Source organism: Glandiceps talaboti, chromosome 15 (genome assembly GCF_964340395.1).
Source record: "Glandiceps talaboti chromosome 15, keGlaTala1.1, whole genome shotgun sequence".
NCBI classification, from domain to species: domain Eukaryota; kingdom Metazoa; phylum Hemichordata; class Enteropneusta; family Spengelidae; genus Glandiceps; species Glandiceps talaboti.
The window spans coordinates 9568319-9592199 of record NC_135563.1 but is presented as its reverse complement, the minus strand read 5'-3'; the positions used below and the strand labels follow the sequence as shown (position 1 = coordinate 9592199).

The following is a 23881-nucleotide window of genomic DNA, read 5'->3' as shown; positions in this document are numbered from 1 at the left end:
TTGACCTTTGAACTGGTTATATTGTCAGCTGACCTGTTATCACATGATCGTAACTTCCCCACCACGGCAACATGTCGACTGCAAGGTACGTTCATCCACATGGCTTGTTTCATCTTAGGCTAGAGGTTATGGTTTCATACATAAGATATACAGATTTCATGATAATGCCTTTATTGTGTATCTAGGTATGTGTAAACAGTTGTAGACATGTGTAATTAGTCCACGCTATGGGTTTACGCAGTACGCCTCCAGTGGCAGTGTGTGTCGGGCTGTAAGTGTAACACTAACAGTCAAGTATCATTTGCATGTAACGGTACATACAGTATTTCTCGAACAACGTCATTTTCAAGACATACACTTGCTGGTCCGAGCGGTCTACTGGCAGGACACCGTACATGCTTTTAACATTGCCAAGTAATGTACGAGTGGAACGCCCATTAGCTTGACCTTCATCACGGTGCAGGCACAAACCATTTCGATATTTTAGATGTGGGCATAGCATCCATGCATGGAGTTACTTACATGTAAACGTATATACTGTACCTAGTTCTTGTAAAAGTTGTCATCCATGGACAGAAGTCAAAATTTTTAATTTTTTGAGTTTCGTGCTACATTTTTCTCATTTTTGAGGCATTTTGACACTATTGAAAAACAAAAAAATATATATCCTGCACACCAAAATATGTAATCGTGCTGCACCACTGACATTTTTGAAAGCCAACATTTTATTGAGTTCGTTGGTTCGTCATTGGTTGCCATAATCTATGACTGGATATTCTGCAAAGATTAGCTTAAGTCCAGTATCTCAGATCTGAGATGTAAACAGACCATGACGAAAAAGGGTGGGACATTGACAAACGAGTCATGATTTATGTAATTGCCTTGAAGGTGTCTGCACCACGTGCTGGTAGTGGTAGTTCAACACACGTCGTTTGCTATTAATATTCTAATTTTGAACAGTCTGTGAATATAAAAGACTGCATATGTGAAATAAAAATATAATTAATGTAAGTGTGCCAAATGGAAAGTACCCAGGATATTTTCAAAATTTTCGACATTTCCCGATTAATATGATGTGGTTTTCACTTGTTGGCTCAACGTCTCAAAACGAAGCTGTACACCAAAGGTGGGACGACTTTGTTATTGTTTCTTTATCAAGTCACATGATATGGATTTTTCTTTGTTCATGCATGGCTGTTTGTGAGAGTAGTCTTTACTGCAACGTTTAGCCTTTATTTCAACTATACTACTACATGTACTACGTGTTTCGCCTGATGTGTTTTGTCAACTTATATGTCTGTCGTTACAGCAATACCAAGTTAATATTGAAACTGGGTTGTTCTGTGTGGCCCATCATGGTCAGATCCGCCGGAAAATATGGTGTGAAAAAGTATGATGGCCTGTGTTGTGATCAGTACTCGTTCACATAAGCCTTAGTTCACAGATAGAGTTACATGTCGAACTTGGTGAAGGGCGATCGCGTTGCATAACGTGATTAAAATTTATTAAGTGTGGTTGCCATGGCAAATTTGGAATTGATGTCCCGTGTTCGGTTGTCCATGAGTTTAGCTAGCTTCAACATACTGGAATCATAACGTCCGATGAATTTCGAATAGAAACTACGTCGTATGATCAGTCTAAACTTTTGACCTTTGGAAGCAAAATTAACTCTCGCACTTATTCTTCTCTGCAACCTGATTGAAATCTGAAGAATCTAATATACATAGAACTTCCTTGGTATGTTGTTGTTTACATGTGTTTTTGACTTTGTTGTTCCATGATGAGTGAGCATCTTCTCCTCCCTTCCTTTTCCTTGGGAAGGAGGCTTTCATGCTCCCGGAATAACAAAATCGAAAGCAAACGACAATAAACAAAGGAAAAAGAGGTAAGTGAAGAAATCACGTCGTATTCACCACATCTCGGATTGTAATCAGATTGACCATATCAGATTAATACAATGTAATCAGATAGACCATATTACTACATTAGAACACAAACACTCGTGTAAGAGTACGCCATATACCACAGACAAGTATCTTACTTGTCTGTGGCCGTACTTGGTTGTTGCATAGACGTCTCTCTATCTCCAACGTCCGATGGTTGTTGGTATATTACTTTGGTCAAAACAAATTCGCAGCCCCCCCCCCCCCCCTTCGCGCTCTCAAAAAAGTCATGCCCCCCGGAATTGAACCAAAGAATTTTCGTAGCCCCCCTCCTGGCTACTCATATTTTAAAGTGTAATGATACGGTACCCCCCCCCCCCCGCTACACTTCAGAGTTGTATAGTATGATGCACTACATTAAAGTAACAGTGGAAATTAACTTCAGCGTCCATATATGAGAGATTCCTTTACAAATATATGTGGGCTTTGCGAAAAGGGTCTCACATTGGGCTGTACTTGGAGATATTTAGTCAGCAGGGTTTTATCTTTGAATCTTGATTCTGGGCAGAAACAGCATTCTTCATGATAGCTAGGGGCGGGGGTGGGGGTGGGTGGGCGGGAGGGGATCCCCCCTCCCACAATAAGCACTAAAATTAAGGACATGAAGAACACTATTTAGTGGCATAACATTTAAGACAGACAGACATACAGACAGACAGACAGACAGAAGAAGGCATACACAACTACATTCGCATGGCTGTCATGCAATTCATCACTGAATATAGGTTTTAGAAGGTATTGCGGCAAAGCCGCAAGAAAGTTTTTAATTTACTCGGGAAACGAGCGCTCCTGAGGTTTAATTTGGTTCAAATCATGAGCAAAATATTACGCCCCCCCCTTTCAGACCAAATGAATTTTCATGGCCCCCTTTGAACTCTCAATTTTTTCATGCCCCCAATTTCTCCCCCGCCGTAAATTCTGACTCCAGCCTTATTTGCATTGTGTATGTAATGTAATACCGCTACATATAATATATGATACATACGTCATGTACAGTACTGATCAATATTCACAAAACAGTGCTTGAAGTAAGTAATGCATCGTAAAACGAAAGGACAACTTGTGTACGTTCTACGTGCATGTACTAGGATCAATTCGCAAGTCACCATCGGGTTTTTCCACTCATTAAAACTGACCGGCGTTTCCGTCTGAGGGCAACGTCCTAAACGTTATAAATTATAAAATACAAAATACAATATACACGTATACGCAAATAGCTAAATAAAACGAATAAACTCCTCCCCTTGAACAGGTTTGAATTAGAGTGACGGGTGTCATATATAAAAGGTAGGTAGATATTTCACTTCATATTCTTAGTGTAAAACAGTGTTTCTGAATGAGGTGTCGGTTTTCATTAATACACTATGTTAGCGTTGGCTCTGATCAGAATTATGCATATTTTAGAGTTTCAAAATAGACCCTTTTTATACAGTGCACAATGTGAGGTCTTTTTCTTTTCCCATATGTTCTCGCTCCGAAAAAATGAACCTCGTTTGTTTCAGACCATCATATGAACATATTTGCATATTTATTACAATCGGGTAAGAAATGATACATGTTGGTTAACGTGGTTTTCCGGACGAATACACGTTTCTGCGATTTCGTTCATCTCCAAGGTATTTCATGCATAATAGCTGAGCTAATACCGACCCGAAGGTGAGTAGACTCGGATCGGTGCCAAATCTTTGCTTGCGTTGGCGGAGTTTCAAAGTAAAAACAAAATACTTGTATATAATTACGTCATGGCTAAGTAATCTGATTGGTGTGTGACATCTGACATCATCCATACTTATTTAAACGCAAGGAACGATGATCTAGGCCTCACTCTGTCCGGACAGATCAAGCATTGTGTGCTCGTCCAACCCTCGTCCAACATGTCTGTTTCAAGGTAAGGGAAATTTGCGCATTCAATTTCGAAGTCAGTTTTTACAGAATTTAGTAAAACACGCATAACCAGTTTAGTCGAACGGCTGAACAATATATAGGGGAATGTATTTATTAATTATAACACGACATAACACGAACATGTATATATGCAATGCGTATCTGGTTTCACTTTCACTTGTTACAGCTTGTAAGATGCTGATTTTTGCGATCATCATTTTTATTGACCAAGCCAAATTTACCTAACCTTATTTTCTAATATAGTTTTTGATCAAACGGCTTTTGATATACGTGTTGGGTGGATTTTATTTCGTTTTCATGTTTCGGCATGTCTTAGTCTCTGTTACCCAGACTCTCGTCGCTGGGCGTCCCCAAGCGTCTGGGTACTAAGTCTCGTAAAAGAGCCCACATCAGTAAGAGTCTGGGTAACCGAGACTAGGCATATCTTAGTCTTGTAAATTGAACTAGACTCGACTCTCTCACCAGTCCCCGGGAGCTTGCTAAAGAGGGTTGTTTTGTATGTACCGAGATCTACCGCATAATTGTACTCGAATATCATTGGACTGGGCCGTCATCAACTACGTAGAGGTTTTAGCTACCTTATATGGCAATATAATATTGGTATATGACAATTGATGACGTCAGATGTCATCCATAGTCTTATAGAAACACAAGGAACCATTGTTAGTTGATGCACAATGAACAGATCAATCTTGGTGTAGTCGTGCGACATGTCTATTTCACGGTAAAGGGAAATTTACACATAACATTTTGAAGTCGATTCTTGCAGAAATAAATCGATTTCGAATTCGTAGAAAGATGCGCACAAATGTTGTAGTCAAACGGTTGAATATTATATAAAACACGACTATAAACTTATTGTGCATGCACACGTATAAATGCAATGAGCGCGTATTTAGTTTCGCTTTCACTTTATACTGTGAGTTAAGGTTGAATTTGCGATCATCTTTTGTACTGACAAAGCTAAATTTATCCAGCTTTATTTTCAACAACAACAACAACAACAACAACAACAACAACAACAACAACAACAACAACAACAACAACAACAACAACAACAACAACAAAGAAACAAAGAAGTGAAAACTGCGTTGAACGTTTTGGATGATGTTTATTCTAGAAAATACTCGCCGTTATATGAATAGGAGCTGGCAGACGACTTTTCGCGAACCCTGGTGATACCACGGACAGACAAAACCTGTTATTGCGTAATTTTTTTTAGAAAACAGCATTAGGAGAGGGTCACATTTTACGCACAGTTTTCGTTTGCATACAGGTTCATTGAACTGTCATTTTCAAAAAACCCACAATAAACTGTGCACAAAATCACACGTTTTATCAGTCATATCTATTACTTACAATGTCGTGTCCCAGGATAAATATGTCGCTTACAGAACGCCACAGACTACGCTACAGACTGCCGAAAGTGAAAATACCACATTTCAAATAATTTTAGTATAAAATGTTATGACATACGCTAAATTGTCTTATTATAAGCCGTCAGGAAGTCAGCATCTTCAACTAAACAAATCAATATGTATGAATCAAAGATCAACAGAGATCAGTGAATTAATAATATGAATTCCAATAATTGTTGGAAGTTTGTTTACACTCACCGGTGCACTGTAAAGATCTTTATTAAAACTAAGACTCTGTTTTGGAAATCATGGCAAATGCCACTTCCGAAGCACCCGCTCTTAGTGGCAGACGACGTTTACAATTTCAAATACTTTACATGCTCATAGATCAGTCGGTGTTCGTTTGTGACAAACCCTTAAACCTACGAAAGAAATACATTTCGTAGAAATAAAGACTGGCTTCAGCACAGCCGAAAATGGGCTGCATTCATTTCGTGAGCTTTCCGATTTTCCTCGTAAGGATATACTTAGAAGAACGAGAACCCCTTTTAACGAATTCGTAACTAACAGACATATGATAAAAAACACACCCTATCACCTATACAAAGATAATCGTTGTGTACCAGTCCCACTAGCAAACATTTTTGCCCGCTCTTGCGAAACTGCCATTGCCGCATTTCCAAATTCGTAACAGAGAAATGAAAAAAACCCATCACCTACACAGGAATAATATTTCGTTGACACAATGTGTAACATTCCCGCGAGCAAGAACTTTTTTCATCATTTCCTGATGAAAAAGTTATTTCAAACGCAATAAAGACAAAACACGACTAAACAATATAACAACATACGCGACGTGCTCTCACGCAATGCATCTTGGGACCGGAAAATCGACCACAGTGTGTAAGATAAGTATCTGACTCCTGAGAAGAGAACAGATGTATTGTTGAAAGAAGCTAATAGATGTTAATCTTTTGCTGCGAACAATATACCTTGCTATCATGTCATCAGTGACTGAAGTCCCTGCTTGACTTGATGAAATAGGGAGGGCCTCAACCCAAATATAGTAATGATTAACCTTACACCGTAAGATGATGAAATTCATATACAACACTAGTTTTCATTCATGAGAATTAAGGGGACTGTTGATCTTTTCATTGTGGCCTATCAATCGGTTTTAGTCTCTCTATTCTATGCCATTTGGAGGGTGTGCATCGGCGTGTCAGAGTGGTTCAACTGAACAAGTTGACAAACAAAACTCTGTCTCTTTACAAGCAATCATGTAAGTACGTGCAAGCACTTAATATATAGCATGAACTTTGTCGCTGTTTGTTTCCATATGGTCTCTGTTGGGTCTAACAGATTTTGTATATTTCTGAACTGACTAGGTTCCAAAGAAATGGTACTAGGTTATAGAGTTTTGACACATCATATCATATGCTTCAAACCTGGAGTCCATAGCATTTCTCATAGATATTAAGAAAAATATTTGTATGGGCAATATAAAAAATGCCTTATTAAAATACATACATATGTTGTACATGTTGATTTAAGTGTATAACAACACACACTTGGGTCTTAAAACTGATTAGGTCTTCACACCAGAGGTCTGGTTTTAGAGCTGTTTTCCAATTCACTGAAAAAATTGTCTTTTGAAATTGCCAAGTTGGTTGATAAGAAACAAAATAGAACTTGGTGTGGCCAATACTTAGAGGTAACTAAACACATATAACCCAGGTCAACCCAGGTGAACCATACCATGTAACACTTAAAGAGAATATGTTAAAACATGACATCAGAGTGGTTTTATTGAATGAAATGGATAATCTATGTAAACAGTGGTCTGATATTTTGACATTGTCCCTATATCTGAGACAACAAATGCATCATATTACAATACTGTTGCATCATGCTAGTGTTATTGGCAGTGTCAAAACACACGTCAGACTGCGATATGATTGTATTATACTCCTGAAATCATCAGAATAAAGGGTGTCGACTATTTCAGATGTAGGTATAGTATACATGTACAGGCTTTGTGATGGTTAAATTCTAAGCTCTGGAATTGTTACAGTACTGTCCAGAAGCTTGGCATTCCCAATTTTGCGGTTGCAAACAGCATCATCAAGTCTGAAAGCCAATTCTTTGGGCTACTTTATTACAATAATTACACTGTATTTACTTTCACTTGGAATTGGGGAGAAGGCAACCAGTGTCTGTGTGGATGTAAATAATAAGTTAGCAGATCCCTGTTCTGTTATGTTGGAACAGAATTATGGCTGGTTTAAAATCAATCTGAGTAAAATGTTCCTACTTGATTACTCCTGGACCAACAAAATCTGAAACAAATGGCACTAAATGAAGGATATGGAAGTAAAATGATTACTGTATTCACTCACATTAGCGCCCTCACATGAAGTGCACAGTACTTTTGTTTAGACAATGTCTATTTTTAAAATACTTGCGACCTCGCCATTCGTTGACCTCTATCTGACCTTTAATCCCATGGTCCCCTACATGATTGACCTTTGACCCGACCCAAAGTGACCTCACCTGACCCTTCAGGTCATGAGGTCATGACCTCACCCTTACTTTACCTCCAACTGACCTATATATATTAAAATCACTGGTGAAATTGAGTTGTAATTCATGTCAGATTTTAATCAGATTGGTATATAATGTACAAATTAAACATCCTGGTGTCATTGCAGTATCATAAAAGAACCTCTTGAGAGTGCTGTCAAAGTGTTTGTTCTCTTTCACTGTGGATATGTTGCAGGCAGTAATCACAATAATCTTTGTTCTTTTCATATTTTAGGATACAGTGTACCATAGTTGGTAGTACAAAATGCGCAGATGGACAGTGGGATGGTATTGTCCTGGTAACTGACAAATTAGATAGTCTTGGACCAGGTCTACAATGTCTGAAACACCCACTGGAAGAACTTAAGAAGGTACTGTACTTTAATTTTTCCACAAATGCTATTAAAATCTATTGCTGCATAATGGTTTGTAAACATACCAGCCTTTGAAGTCGCGAGTTTTTCAGAGTTTAGTTTGAATGTGAAGCCTACAGGATAAACTTTCTTTGATACAAGCACTCATATTCTTTGATGTTACTTAGCAATTCAGTCTGTATTTTGTTGAGGGGGTGCTGTGTGTGTGTGTGTGTGTGTGTGTGTGTGTCTGTGTCTGTGTCTGTGTGTCTGTGCATGCATGCATGCATGCATGCATGCGCGCGCACGCACGCGCGCGTGTGTGTGTGTGTATGTGTGTGTGTGTGTGGTTTTGTAGGTATTTAGTTTAACTAAATAATATTGTCCTTGTTTAGGGCTGGTTTAACACATTTGATTCCCAGGTGCAGCTACCAGACTTTGCTCATACAATTACGTCTGGCTATCAAGCTTGCGTGTATAGAAAAGGATTTAGCAAAGTGTCAATGGAACATTTTCTATTCCAAAAACGCAATCTCCTGTTTATTCAAGAAAGCTTTCAACATTAGCCATTCATGCAGTGCTATGGAACAGGAACATGTGTGTTCGACAAGTACAATGAAGTTGTTAGTGAATTAATTTTTGAAATTACAGACACCTGCTTATCATTCATTTCATTATGTATACTCTGATGCCAGTTTTGAGAAGGACGTGGTTATTGTATTGCTAGGCAACCATCCAAGCAGGAGAATTATCTTGTCATTTAATTTCATAACTATAGATTGATGCCAGTGTTGAGAAGGATGTGGTTATTGCATCGCTAGGCGACCATCCAGCCAAGAGAGTTATCTTTTCACCAACTGGTCCTCTGAATCGGGATTATGATGATGTAAGAAGTTTTGGTGATGCAGCAGGTAAAGGAATCAAAAGGTATGTATATCGCCCTCTATGTTGAGAAGCTGCAAGTAAAGGAGTAAAAAAGTACGCATAATTTCCCTCTATTTTGTAGTGCATCAAAAGGTGTGCATAGTGCCCTCTATATTGAGATGCCACATGTATTTAGGAGTCAAAGGGTATCCGTATCTTCATCAATGCTCTTCTGCATTTTCAAAGGTATTGTAATTGCATTGCAGATGTTATAATTTAAACAATTTTTCCTGAAATAGCGTGACATTTGGCTAGCTATTTCTTGATAATACATTTCATTGTCTGGCATTAGAACTATTCGGCATTGCTAAGTTTATCATCTCCCCTGGACAAACGGTCTTGTAAACATTACTACATTTTTCGTATGACGTATACATCTATCTAAACAGATTGTTACACTGTAAATGAATTGGGAGATGATCTTTTTAATTTTCTAGTAGCTCACAGTAAGCGGTTTTTTGAGGCAGAGGAGTAAATGCTTTTTTCGTAGTAAGGTTTCAAATGTCAGATGGATGAAATAAGTCCAATATCAAATTTGGTATTTTGTCTAATTCATTCCCACTATATTGACATTGACATGATCATTTTGATAATTAATATGTATTTATTCTTTCTTGCTATGCTCAGAGCATTGAAAGCTGGATGTAAAACCCCTCTTCTGGTTGTTCCATCATGTGATTTATTCAAGGAAGCTCGATTGGTTGCAGCTCTGGGTGCCCTCCATGTTCTGTATGTGGTGAGTACTTTCAAAATATACATTTGAATGAATCTATTTCATCAAGTAAACATTTACATATGAACGCTTATGGTAGGTCCTTGCTTGTTTTCAACACATACATGTGCATGCACACATTTTACATGTGTATATAGATCCTTTATAGCTTTCAATCTTTGTGTTGGGATCAAGTTAGAGGTAGGGACGTGCCAGATACTATAGTTGCATGACCCGCTACAAAAATATACAAATATGCCTCACCATCACCATCGTGGTAAAAAAATATGGTTTTGTCTCTATTATGAAATATATATATATGTGGAAATTAATTTGCTGAAGACATTTAAACCTGTACTATCTGCAACTGTAACATCAAATAACCAAAGATATATTCACTAAATATTGGCCAGTTACTTATATAAAGACACTGTATCTGTTAATTAGCGGTACATGGTCAATATTATCTGTAGGTAGTGTTGTGGTGAGTTTAAACCTTGAGTGAAAGCTCACCTCATTTTGAATCTGTCACCACCATGTTAAGATGTGCTAGTTGTTGTAACTGTTACATAGTATCATTTTTCGTTCAGACAGCCCCAATAATTTCACCGAAAATTGTTAAAATACCAATAATTAGACATTATATGTGTTAATCAGTGGTTGATATCATCCGTAAACAGTATAGAAATTGTGATTGTTGCTGAGGACACCGATTTTTGGTGTGGACCCCAAAATTAATTTAATTTATACAGCTACAAAAATATAGTTACCCACAAGTGATGGAATGGTGTTCACAGTGTACAATATTATGAGTAAATTATTATACCTTACAAAAATTTTCAAAAACTAGCTCCACTGTTGCAGCTTTAACTTACCTCCATTATAATTCATTGAACTTTACATTCATAGCCTTTAGAAGTCAGAGAGAGTGATGCCACTAAAGCTGCCAAAGCTACTAAACTTGGAATTTGGGCAGAATCAGAAGAAGAGAGTGAGAAAGTACGCAAGTTGGCTGAAGGTATAGAGAGTGGAAGGTAAGTTAGCTGAAGGTATAGAGAGTGGAATGTAAGTTAGCTGAAGGTATAGAGAGTGGAAGGTGAGTTAGCTGAAGGTAGAGAGAGTGGAAGATGAGTTAGCTGAAGGTATAGAGAGTGGAAGGTGAGTTAGCTGAAGGTATAGAGAGTGGAATGTAAAGAATTGAATTTCACAAACAGTAATTTAGTAAAGTGCACTCCAGCCTTTGTGCATCATATTGAAGGGGAAATTGCGAGAGTAGGAAATAAGACCATGTCATTCCTTGGTTATATGATTCATCAATTGCATATACCTCCCTCTCACAGCTATATCTTCCATTTTACCTTTAGACTAGCTCGCTTATGGGTAAATTCTTTTGAAATATTTTCACTTCATAAAATATTTTGTTATGTAATTTGTTCATTTCCTTCAATGTAAATTTGCAATATTTTTTGTTTTCTTTTTTGTGTTATGTAGTGTATGGGTTGATATTCTTAAAGCTAAACTACTTCATTCCAGAGGAGACCACTATAAAATTATAAGTTCTTTGCTTGTACAGGAACTATTTGGAAGAATGCTTACCTATAATATGAATTAACCCGGTTTTATCATAGGATAATACATCCAATAGACATTTGCGCTTAATTGTTTACAACTTTTTCTTCAGATTGGTGGCTCGTGATGTGGGTGGATCCGATCCAGAACGTATGGCAGCACCAAAAGTAGAAGACTACATCAAAGAATTATTCAAAGATACATCAATTTCTGTAAGTAGGCTTTTGTATGATTATTATTTGTAATAATGTAATTTTTCACATACAACATCATTTATGGGCTGTGACATTGACCATGTAATTTGTCACACATATAATCAAGCCATTAAGAATATACTGTCCATGGTTCCAAGAATCAACAGGGCAGTAATATATAATTACTTTGGAATGGTAAGTGAGAAACAAATGCAATGTTTTGACTGTTCTGCTACGTATTATTTCACAAGTTTTGGAGATAGGCCATTAATGCTGAATGATAAACCATTGCATGATTAAGGTCCGTAGTAGGTGGATCGAAACGTCGCATTCATTCCCAATTTATCATTCCAAAGTAAGTATATCTTACTGTCCTATAAATAAACAATTACCAGTTTATGACAATATCATTTGTCTTGAATAATGCACAAATTTTACATATTGATTTCGTTTGATTAGCTAGATTCTTTTTTCCGGCAAAATAAAAAATTAAAACAGTGGAATAACAATGCTATAAAAAAATCAAGTATTCTTTAATCACAATGGGTCACTCAGTGCTGGCACTGAAATCTGCAGTAACCATCAGACAACTCGTCTATTTTCAGTTATATTATATGAGAGTTGTGTTTCCATGACAACCCTTTTTAACTTTATATTGACTATCAACCCTATGATTCACTCTTTAGATCAATGTCATCTCAGACCAAGCCATTCTGGATGAAAAGTATCCATTGCATGCTGCTGTTGACAGGTGTGCCCGTCACATTGATCGTCACAGGGGAAGGATTATTGAGCTTGAGTATGTTGGAGAAGGTACTATTGACACTACTTTGATGATTGTTGGAAAGGTATGTATACACTTGAAGTTTTGTACACTCGCAAAGAAAACATCCGTTTTATGTGGTAGAATTGATGTTGGTTTTGTGTTTCATGCACTTATGGGACATAACGTTTTTGACACAAAAGATACACAAATTTCAACCTTAAACTAACAATAATAGAGACACAAGAAACACAGCAGAATCTTTACCTAATCATATTGCATGAAGGAATAATCTATCAAGTGAAAATGACAGCGAAAATTATAAAAGGAAAAAGTGACTGAAAAAATATCCAAAACTTGTGATATGAAATAATGTCAATATGTATTTTCTTTGTGTAAATAGAGACTATTTTGAACTATTTCTGAAACATGACAGTGTAAAAATAAATATATTTTGTTTTGCTGTCTCAGGGAGTTACATATGATACTGGTGGTGCTGATATCAAGTACGGTGGTTCAATGGCAGGAATGCACAGGTATGTAACAAACCGAGTTGACAGTTTTCTGACAGTGTTAAATACTCCATGAATGCCGCCATATTGGATACCCAATATAAAAGGTCAAAGGTCAAGTAAACAATACAATTTGCTCATGCTTGATGAACCACGTTGGATACTACTCCTAGCTTATGGAGGTGGCACATGTCAACCACCTGTCAATGAATTTTATGTTACATCAGTACCTCCATCTTAGATGTCATATATCATTCAAAGAGATGAAAAGAACACTGAGAAAATAATGATCTTAATTGTAATTTTAATCCAATCTAATTTAATCTAATCTACAGAGACAAATGTGGTGCAGCAGCAGTAGCAGGATTCTTCCAGACCTTGGTTGTACTGAAACCAAAGAATATCAAAGTGTTGGGTGTCATGACGATGGTTAGAAACAGTGTTGGAGCAGGTAGGAATCAATACACCTATTGTGTACCTCACTGTACGTGCAGGTAATCCATATGAATAACATTACAGCAGAAGTGTTAAGGTCCGGATTTTGGTTTTGTGGACTGAGATTGTACGGTGAAAGGGCCCAACTTTAGGTGGGTCTGTAAGCTGTACTACTGAGAAATTAACAAAGCCAAATCACTAAACGAACAGATATCATTGAGCACACCACCTGCCATATTTGGGCAAAGTGTGCCAGGTCGTGATATAGAAAATTATTACCTGTGTTCGATGCATATGCTCTCCAGTGAGTTGCATTGGAATCGATACTGGGTACATGATAAAAGTGAGATATTGAACTTCCGGCTAATACGCTTCATGTGTGTAGAGTGAGATATGTAATAAGTGTATATCAATTCAAAATACCACCAGTGAACTAGTGTAAACCATTGTTCTAACAATTTTGGTCTCAATTGTGACCAATATAAAAGTTATATGTTATCATATTGTATGCTGCCTTCATATAAAAATGATTCACAGGTGAATAATTATCATGCACATGTCAGTAAATATTGGCCAAATAATGGTAAATCTTTAAGTCCTCAGTTAATAATTACAATGTTCTCAGTGATTTCCTTTGATATTTGGCATACTTGATGTTTTACAGCAGTGCAATATTTTATTTGAAATAAGTATTATATCATTTTCTTTTCAGATTCCTATGTTGCTGATGAACTTATCACATCCAGAGCTGGTGTCCGTGTCAGAATTGGTAATACAGATGCTGAGGGGCGTATGGCAATGGCTGATCCATTGTGCAAAATGAGGGAAATGGTGAGGGTTTCTTTAATCTCAAGGTGGTTTATAACATAATAGTTTTTCTCTCTCACAGATTCTTAATTTAGACAATGACCCTCAACTGCTCTTAGAGATGATCACACAATGTCACACAAGCTCAATAAACGAACTCCGTTCTTTTAGGTCAAAACCCCCTCCCTTTCCCCCTCACCATAAAGAAATGTTCACAAGTGCAACATCAACAGGTTTACATAATGTTGTCATCATGATGAAAATTGTAGTGGACACATCACTACAATTGATGCAATGTAAAAACATAGTAAACACATTAACATATTAGTGGAAACCAGCATTGAATATCAAATAAGCAGTACATTTTAATGAAATCAATAAAGGTGTGAAAGGTTTCTAAATTTGGTTATAGTGCGAAAATGAAGTTCAGCAATCGCATTGATGCCAGACCCCCTCCCCCACTAAATGAACTTCGTTCCTTTATTGATAAGCTTGTGTGACATCGTGCGATCGTCCCTCAGTGCACTGAGTACTGTTGATAATTTATACCAATGAGAGATTAGTAATTGAATGGTCTTTGATTAGTATGAGATTCATTATTGTGAAATAAACTTTCGTAAGTTTAACCATTTTTTTGTCGCTTTTTAACAGTGGTATTACAACTTTGCAAATTATCGACTTTCATGAACTTGTTAGCATGTCATGTTTTTATAAATTTACACCAAATTGTAAACATACCATCCAACTTTTGAGCTCCTAATTACTACAAGTGCTCGTCCAAAAAACAAAGATTTACACTTTTATTGGCTTCCTCAGTGAGCTAAGACATTGTGGAGATGTTCATTGAATACATTATGTAATTTTTTTCTTGCAAATTTCCAGGAATGCACAGATGTAGATTATGTAGAGGTCATGAAAGTGATAATGTAAAATGTAATAATCTTGGATAAATAATTGTATGTTTTCTTTGAATGACTGTAACATGATAATTTCATTTTTCTTTACTGTAGGCAGCGAATGAAACAAATCCACATATCTACACCATTGCAACCCTAACAGGCCATGCCATCAGAGCTATGGGCCCAAATTATACCGTAAGAATTTATTTTATTTTATCCTAAATTCATTCAGATACAGTCTATTTTGTGTATTAAAGAGTTAGTATGTTATAGGTTGTATTTTTTCAACCAAAGTATGAAGAGGCACTACGAAGGATCTGTCTGTTAGTACATTTATCAGTTAGTGAATCCTTGTACATCAAGCACCAATCAAATTGGACAAAGATACGTAATGTTGTTAGCCCTAATCAGTTGATACTGGCTAAGAGGCATGACATGGCACCTTGTATCTTATAGACTTCTCTCAAATATACAGCCAAACATGGCAAACTTTAAAGCCTTACACATAACATGCCACTATCAAGTTTTAGTTGCAACTATGTTTTCAAGATATCCATTAATTACAATAGAATCCACTTTTAGTAGTGATTATGTAAAGACAGTCATTTAATGTGTTTTCACTCAAACTATGTGATATCTTTCCATCTAAGATATATTCAAAAGACCATTTAAAAAAATTCAATTTCAGTATTTTCTTTGTAAAATATGTATCATATTAATCATTGCACTCATTTTTACACCCCAAGAAAATGTTTTCGTGTGCTTGTATTTATGTGCATTTACACACTGTTGCATCAATGCAGTAAGGTCTTATCTGCCTATACAATTGCATAGCAGATATGACCTTTCTGCACTGACGCAACGACTAACTTGACAATAAGCATGCATGTCTCCAAGTTTCAACTTTGTTGTTTCCTATCAGATTGTTCTTGACAATGGTCCTGCTAGACGTACAAAACATGCTCAGCTACTGCAAGAAGGTAATTTTGATTTCATCAATTTATGAATTCTAAGTTATGATAGATACTGTAATCCTCGAATGTATGCTAGAGACTTTTTTAAAACAAAACTGCACAAAATATGTATACGACAATGCCTCTTGTACAAGAATATAATGTACCAGTCTGATAATTAGTAGAAATAAGTCTTTGAGAACTATACGTGAAGACTGTAAGTCACAAAATTTAGGTTTACAGTAGTTAGTGAAAAGAAATAGTAAATACTGGTATTATACTTCAGCATATGCATGGCCACAACTCTCTGAGAATAGAGAAAAAACTATGTAAATTATAGTATTTTTAATCTGTGTACTGTGTACAATAGTATTTAATGCTGCAGTGTTCAACACTACCGTACAATGCAACAAATCAACACAATATTATATGTACCTAGTTGAAATACAAAGTCATACGGTGAGCATGCATTCTAGCGAGCAGCGTCAGTCTTATGGAACAGTATTGAACTTCGTCCTTTGTCAACTGTCGATCAAGAAGGACTTCAAGGCACATCTGTTTGCAAGAGCTTTCTCTAACTTTTTACATTGACCTACTGTTGTGTCTGTTCACTGCTATAGAACATTATGTTGGATTTTGGTGTTATACAAATTCTTTTGATTGATTGATGTTGCAACTCTACACTTTAATACATGGGCATAGTCTTGGAGGTTATAGACAAGAATGTGTTTGTTGCTTTAAACTTTGTTTTCTACAGCAATTCCAGCACCCCTGTCTGAAATCTGCTTCCCATCAGCACTTCAAATGGCCAAACTATACAGTCTTTTATCTTCCTAATGACAACATATAATATTAATCTACTAGTATTATATGATACAACAATATACATGTAGAGTCTTCTCTCTTCAAATTCAATTCCCATAAAGCCCAAAATAAAGTACTTTTAATGGACACAGTTTTAACGATTTGTGATATGATTCTGGGAATAGAGTCATGACGAATGGTTAGATAGTGTCTGGTTTGGAGTCTGCAGGTTGCAGGTGTGAGCATCACCATGGCCGTTTGTTTCTGAATGGCTAAAGTCCTTTGGCAACATTTGTGCTCCAGTCAACCCAGCTGTATAATTACGTACCTGGTAGAATAGTTATAATGTGAATGCTTTGATCCTATGTGCTTATACTAGGCTAAAATGGATTGTATGCTGACTAGGGCGGCGTTGAGAAAGCATGGAAGGCTGTCGCATTGCTATAGGTCTCTGCACCAGGGATAATTATTGTACAGCGACTTGAGCATAGTGTGGGAAAATGCTATATAAAAAACTAATATTAACATTATTATCCCTTTCTCTATCAGCTGGACACGTGTATGGTGAACCACTGGAGATATCAACCATTCGTAGAGAGGTATTGTCAGATTTTCAATAATTTAATATCTTGTTACCATCAAAGCAAAAGAATAATAAACTTGTATTTATTACAGTTTACGGGATATAAAGTTAAAAACGTTAATGTAGTATATTTTGACTTGGAAATGACAGTCTTGAAACTTTTGCAGTTACTAAGCATTTGTCTATATTATACTTCAAAATGGCCACCAAATGAGAATGTGATAGATTGACATTTTCCTTGGAAACAAGTGTGTACACGATCCAATTTCTGTACTAATTTCAAAAGGATCAGGAACAAGTTTTTATATGGTAAAATTTGGGTGATTTGGGGCACTTTGATTTTCAAACAACTTTGTCACTGAGGGTGCAGTCTTCCTCAAGGCATTTAAATCTTAATTCATAAGAGATCATTTTGTAATATGTCCAGTCAGTATTACAATGTATGTCATTTTTGTCAACTATCTCATTGTTTTCAGTGACAATTCCCAGATGATAGATACGCTTCTTCTGTAATCTTCACCATATCATCTGCTTTATATTCTTTAATAACCAAGCAACTCGATTATTTATTTTCAGGACTTTGTTTTCCACTCTGGGCCATCAGAATATGAAGATGTGGTACAAGCCAATACCCAACCATCTTCTGCCACAGCTAGAGGTCATCAGTCACCAGCTGCTTTCCTGATCATGGCTTCAGGATTGGATAAGGTAAGGTCAAGGGTCAGCAATCAGAAGGTGTATAATAGATGTGTTATGTACAATCTCAGTGTAAGGTTCAATCTTCAATTATTGTCTATAAATAACACTCACTTATTTATTTTGGGTTTTGCTCATTTATATTCTCACTTAGCATATCTGGAAAAATGTGTTTTATGGGGGCCTTATAGGGTAAAACATTGAAAGTAGCATTTATCTGAGAAAATTGTGATGTTTACTTTGTACTGCCCGATTTAGACGATAGAATTTTAGGAAAAACTGCGAATGAGCAAAACCCAAAATAAATGAGTGGGTGTTAAATATTGTGTTTCTAGTAAGGTCAACTTCACTCAGTTTAGATTATAGCATCTTTGTATTTATGACCTTCTGTTATCAGCTACCACACTTGGCATTGATTGTTTGAATTAGACTTTCTACAGAGTGTAATTGTACATATACAGGAGTCTTAATACCATAACTAAGCATTTGTGTTGGGCTGCCTCATGATGATATTGTAAATAGCGCCCTCTGCATGGAGAATGCACATCGTATATAGAATGCACATGTGTAGCCATTGTGCTGCAATGCATCTTTGGGTAAAACCACGCCTTGTAAAAAACGGCATAGTATATAGGACATGCATGTTTACTAGTCATTGACGTGCTACACAAATGTTTCATGGACACAGCATGAGCTATCAATTGACTTTATCTTGAAAATCAAAGTTGTGTCTGTTCCTTTTCATGCTGATCATTTGAATTTCATTTTAAAAACTAAAATTATAATTATTATTGTATTGTAAATCCTATAATTTCTTTCCCGTTTCAGCATGGTATTGACTCCAAGGATCCACTCCGGTACTCTCACTTGGATATTGCTGGATCTTCCGGTCCCTTTCCAGGCATTCCAACTGGTACACCCATAGTGGCTCTGACTGCCCAACATTTGCTGCCCAGAATCTAAGGACTACACAGCTTGCAGAAATCACAGGCAGAACTTCCAAAAACATGAATCGATGAATCCAACGTTATGAAAATTTATACTTTTTATTATAGTTCTGTATCTTAGCAAAGAAACCGTTTGCACAACTTGACATTCCATTGTGAATTGGGCAGCTTGAAATGTGAAATCAATGGCAGACCAAGTTATGAGGAAATTATGGAGCAAAATTGAAACTTGTCCTTAAGATATGACAATTGTGCCATGCTGTTAGCCAGCACGCATGTCTTTATCAAACTGCCCGTCTGTGCCTGCTAGATCTACAGATTTAGGTCATGCTTTGAACTTGTGATTAGAAATTCAAACAGAGGTCATTAATTTGATTAAAATCAAACAGAATAGTTCTGCTTCTGATACGAACAATTGTCTTTATGGTGATATTTGTCAATTATTTGTACTTGATAAAATACTAGACTATGGTTAGTAACTTATGACAGCATTAGGTGGCTGGTCTCATAAAACAGCATTGAAAGGCTGACATCATGGTCATTTTGACACCTTTCACAGCATAACGATATTTGATTGGCTGCAACCAAATCTGGTTGGACTGTGCAGGGTATTGGGTAGTTTCGTACAGCTGTGGTTTAGAAATCTGATAGGGCTGAACAACACGACGTATTTTACGGTCTAAATGAAAACTAACTGCTGGCATTTTGATTACCAGAAACAAAAGCATTTGTGGATCAATCATTTAGCAAGTGAATACCATTTGTATTCAAACTGTGATTTTCGATTAAAAACTTGTGTTCATTAACTAATCATAATAGGGATTACTAAACCAATATTATGATATCACTAATCCATGTCATACAGACTTTCACTATACTATGCCCATATTAGATCAATAATTTCTGTGTTCGTATATCGCCATGGTAATAAATAAGTTCAAAACTTAAGATTGTGTCCGTTATTACATTAATGGTTGATGTATGATAAAGACAATGTATGGAATTGAATTTATGAGACCAAAACCATACACTATAATATATTTACATACAAAAATATCTATGGATACGTACAACGACGTGTTTTTCCCAGTGTGTACAATATACGTCGATCACATTTAGTCATCTCGGTCAAGTAAACAGACAAGTAAAAGACGTTTTGTGCACTAAATGCTCAAATTTCAAACTGCGATTTGCATGTAGATATAAATGCCCATTTTGGACACTTTCAAACAAATTATGTCCAAAAAGTAGAAATTCAGCTTGTGGCACTTATAGTATTATAACAGATGGCTCATCAGAAAATAAGTCTTTAGGCCCTGGATTCTGCAATTTATAATGACAGGTGGTGACTCGCATGCAATCATCTGCTGTGACAGTCTGTACGGTGATACATAGTTCGAAACTGTGAGAATGAGACGCCGACAAGAAACTGTCCCCGTTTCTTCACTGACGTTCTCGTATGCTATACCTCAGATATGCTTAGGCCTAAAAAATGTTCGTTCCGGTTACCCAACCGACCCAGTTTTTCACTACCGACCCTAAATGTTTTTTAAGTATTCAAGAAAAAAAATAAAATCGAGAAATTGTAAAGCCTCGCAAGAAACGGTGGATGCGGAAACTGACATCAACTTAAAAAGACATTATAAAAGTGATCTTGCAATCTGTAATGGCTGTACATCTGATGAGAAGAAATCAATAACACAGAGACTATATAGAAAACAATGGAAAACATAACTACCTGAACTAGACACACACATATGGAAAAAAATATAAAATAAAATAAAAAATCTACCTACCCCACATATTCTAAAATTGAACGTAATTGGAACCACACATTTTTTTTTGTTAGGCCTTATTGCAAACACTCCATCTATTAACAACAATTGTTTTCACTTATTTTATCACACATCAAATCGTTCTTTTAGTTCTAAATAGTACTGGTTAACAGAGTTTAAGAAATTAATGTCATTTTCCATCACTTTTCGTCATTTATGTTTTAAGAGCTCTTTATAGCATTTTCTCAGTTCATTATTTATCCACCTTTGTTGTAAAAGGTGACTGCTGCAAACCTAGACATTTCTAAGCCTTGAAAAATCGCCAACCATTTGGACGAACAATATATTAGGTTTTACACGTTTTTGCAAATGTATCACAAATACAGACTTCTGTGATAGCATTCGAATTCCTGGGGTTTCACCTACTTGTTGAATGCAAAACATCAATCGGGAAATTACTTCATATTCTGGCGTTCCGTTTTATATTCTGTGCATGAAGCAGCCATTGTTTGTTCAATCTTGTTCATTACACTATATTCTTCTTCTCTTGAATGCCGTCTTAATGGCATCTTGCAGGTTGAACTAGCAACCATTGAATCATATTTGAATAGCTATTCAATTCTCAGTGCGTTTGAAAGACACGTGATACTTAAGCGCATGGCAGTTATATATGAGTAAAGTGCTCTATATATTAGCATTAAATGTATAATATATTATAGTTGGCTAGGTTTGTATATTGAAACAAATCTTCCTTTCGATCGATAACTGTTCCTGGACACAGCTTTAAGATTTCCAAAGCGATTTTCCATCTCGAATATAGTCATGGCTAGTCCACTTGCACTGTACGAGCTCTTGGTGTCTTACACGAAAACTCAAGCATGTATCGCTGCCTGCGAATTGAAGATTTTCGACGTATTAGAGAGCGGGTCGAAGACAGTCGACGAAATCGCGCAGCTAATTCAAGCCGATGTTGGTTGCACGGAAAGAATTCTGAACGCCTGCGTTGGAATTGGAATTTTACGAAAAGACAGCGAAGGAAGTGCAGCAGCGGTAAGCGACAGTTTTGCCAATACGCCATCTGCTTCAAAATATCTGACGTCTTCTACCCCTCTGTCGATGCGACCCTTATTTATTGGCATGGGCAGAACTGACTATCCACTAGTTGGGAATTTAGTTCATGCAGCACGCGAAGGAGCGCCTCAGATAGAACGTACTTTCGGCAAACATGGTTATTTCGATGATCTATTTAACGATCCTGACGAACGGAGAGGATTTATGACTGAAATGCATTCATATTCATCCGTGTTCATGCGAGAACTCATTAAAGATTTCGACCTGTCTTCCTTCAAGAAAGTTTGTGACCTTGGTGGGTGTACAGGCGCATTGGGACATGCCCTCTCTGCCGCGTACCCTGAGATGAAAGTCACCGTATTTGATCTACCTAAAGTTGTCGAGATGGCAGAAGATTTCACGCCGATAGACCCGAAGTCGCCTAATGTAAGATACCAAGAGGGAGATTTCTTCGTAGATCCCCTTCCAGCTTCAGATCTTTTCATCCTCTCAAATATCCTCCATGATTGGTCTGAAGAGCACATCGATAAGTTGCTGAGCAACGCGTTTACAGCACTGGAGAAAGGAGGAGGTATTTTTATCATTGAGGCACTGTACGATGATGACAAAACGGGGCCCCTAGCAACCAGTGCTATTTGCATGATGATGATGGTGTGGTTCCAAGGAGGCAAGCAGAGGAATAGCGTAGAGATGCAGGGACTGCTAGAAAAACATGGTTTTAGTGATGTACAAATTAAGCGAAGTGGTTCAGTGTATGATACAGTATTAGCTAGGAAGTATTGAGACAACATCGACGTGTTTGTATATTCCCATCTCGTATCATAGTAAATCTATGGAACAGCTAAAGTGTAGTATTACCGTGGTTAGATTGTTGGTCTCTTTATTGAACACTTCGATCAAAGCTCTTTGTTGAGAAACAACATTGATTTGGCTTCTGGCAAATGTATTTAAACAGCGTATCTATAACTATATAGACAGCCTTTCAGCAATTATGGTTTGCTCCCAGGGGTAGCTAATGTAATACCGATGTCTGCCTGTTCGTATGTATGTATGTATGTATGTATGTATGTATGTATGTATGTATGTATGTATGCATGCATGCATGCATGCATGCATGTATGCATGTATGTATGTATGTATGTATGTATGTATGTATGTATGTATGTATGTATGTGTGCATCCGCGCCTGCCTGTCTGTCTCTGTCTGTCTGTCTGTCTGTCTGTCTGTCTGTCTGTCTGTCTGTCTGTCTGTCTGTCTGTCTGTCTGTTCGCCCATTTGTATGTATAATATCCAAATCCGGGGTTATAAGAAATGTATGATGTAATTAATAATATACACAAACTTGTTCTTTGTCATTTGAATCAACTGTTAAATGACTTTTTGGTAGGGTGATTGAATATACTTCATCATGTTTTTGACGTTTATAGCCTGCATATTGTGTTCGAATACTTATATACACATATAAAAATTGTCTTCATTGACTTCATTTACAGCACGGTAATACTGGTTCAAACTATCACTTAAGTACTGTGACCACCGAGGACCTTTTCCTAGGGTTGAAGCAATTTGATATTCAATCACTAAATATCTTTTGTTTTCCACTGGAATGTACCTAATTTTTTAATTGCTGTGAATTAACACGTTAAACACATAATCATGGATTTGGTATTATTGTATTCTTAGCTCAGGTTAGAGTTGCACTAGCTGTAACTGGAGGCAATAAACAATACATTCCCTCAAAACTGTTTAAATAGATATAATTTAGTCACTATCAATTTTAATCACATTTTAATCCATAATTAGTACAGTAACAGATTAAAATCGTCAGGCGAAAAAATAATAGTGCGTTTCCGATAACATGGTCTGAAGGAATGGGGTAGGTAGGTCCGGATTTTATTTTATTTTATTTTATTTTATGTTTTTTAATAGCTTTTATTTTTGAAAACCATTCTGTCAGAAACCCCTTCTGGTGATATTTTGATGAAATATATACAGACCTCACCGGGGAAAGAAAACAGACGTGCATGAAGGTCAAGAAGGCAAAGAATTTTTTATATTTTTGTTTTAAATGTTCAAAAAAAATTAGGGTCGGAG

At 36.7% G+C, this 23881-nt stretch overlaps 2 protein-coding genes across 3 annotated transcripts; both read left to right on the top strand.

The window, feature by feature from the left end:
* The first annotated feature begins 37 nt into the window (after positions 1–37).
* Positions 38–19860, top strand: LOC144446118 (putative aminopeptidase W07G4.4). 2 transcript variants are annotated; one of them, XM_078135830.1, is made up of 15 exons: positions 38–85; positions 8025–8160; positions 8921–9069; positions 9694–9802; positions 10688–10812; positions 11460–11559; positions 12228–12389; positions 12776–12840; positions 13152–13267; positions 13964–14082; positions 15069–15152; positions 15880–15937; positions 17264–17313; positions 17874–18005; positions 18822–19860. In XM_078135830.1, exons 1-15 carry the CDS (start codon positions 72–74, stop codon positions 18954–18956), a joined length of 1554 nt encoding a protein of 517 aa, XP_077991956.1. In that variant the 5' UTR covers positions 38–71; the 3' UTR covers positions 18957–19860. The 2 variants fall into 2 exon arrangements, with proteins under 2 accessions (XP_077991956.1, XP_077991955.1); XM_078135829.1 differs by lacking the exon at positions 38–85 and adding an exon at positions 3750–3831.
* A 1677-nt stretch (positions 19861–21537) lies between these two features.
* On the top strand, positions 21538–22569 carry LOC144446191 (acetylserotonin O-methyltransferase-like). Its single transcript, XM_078135945.1, has one exon. It carries the CDS (start codon positions 21538–21540, stop codon positions 22567–22569), a length of 1032 nt encoding a protein of 343 aa, XP_077992071.1.
* The last annotated feature ends 1312 nt before the right edge of the window (positions 22570–23881 follow it).

Bases quoted from the DNA above. Each gene is read 5' to 3' on its own strand.
- LOC144446118 (XM_078135830.1), top strand. The intron at 14,083-15,068 runs GTGAGGGTTTCT...TCTTTACTGTAG, and splicing joins TGTGCAAAATGAGGGAAATG to GCAGCGAATGAAACAAATCC. The intron at 18,006-18,821 runs GTAAGGTCAAGG...TTCCCGTTTCAG, and splicing joins TGGCTTCAGGATTGGATAAG to CATGGTATTGACTCCAAGGA.
- LOC144446191 (XM_078135945.1), top strand. From the start codon at position 21,538: ATGGCTAGTCCACTTGCACTGTACGAGCTCTTGGTGTCTTACACGAAA.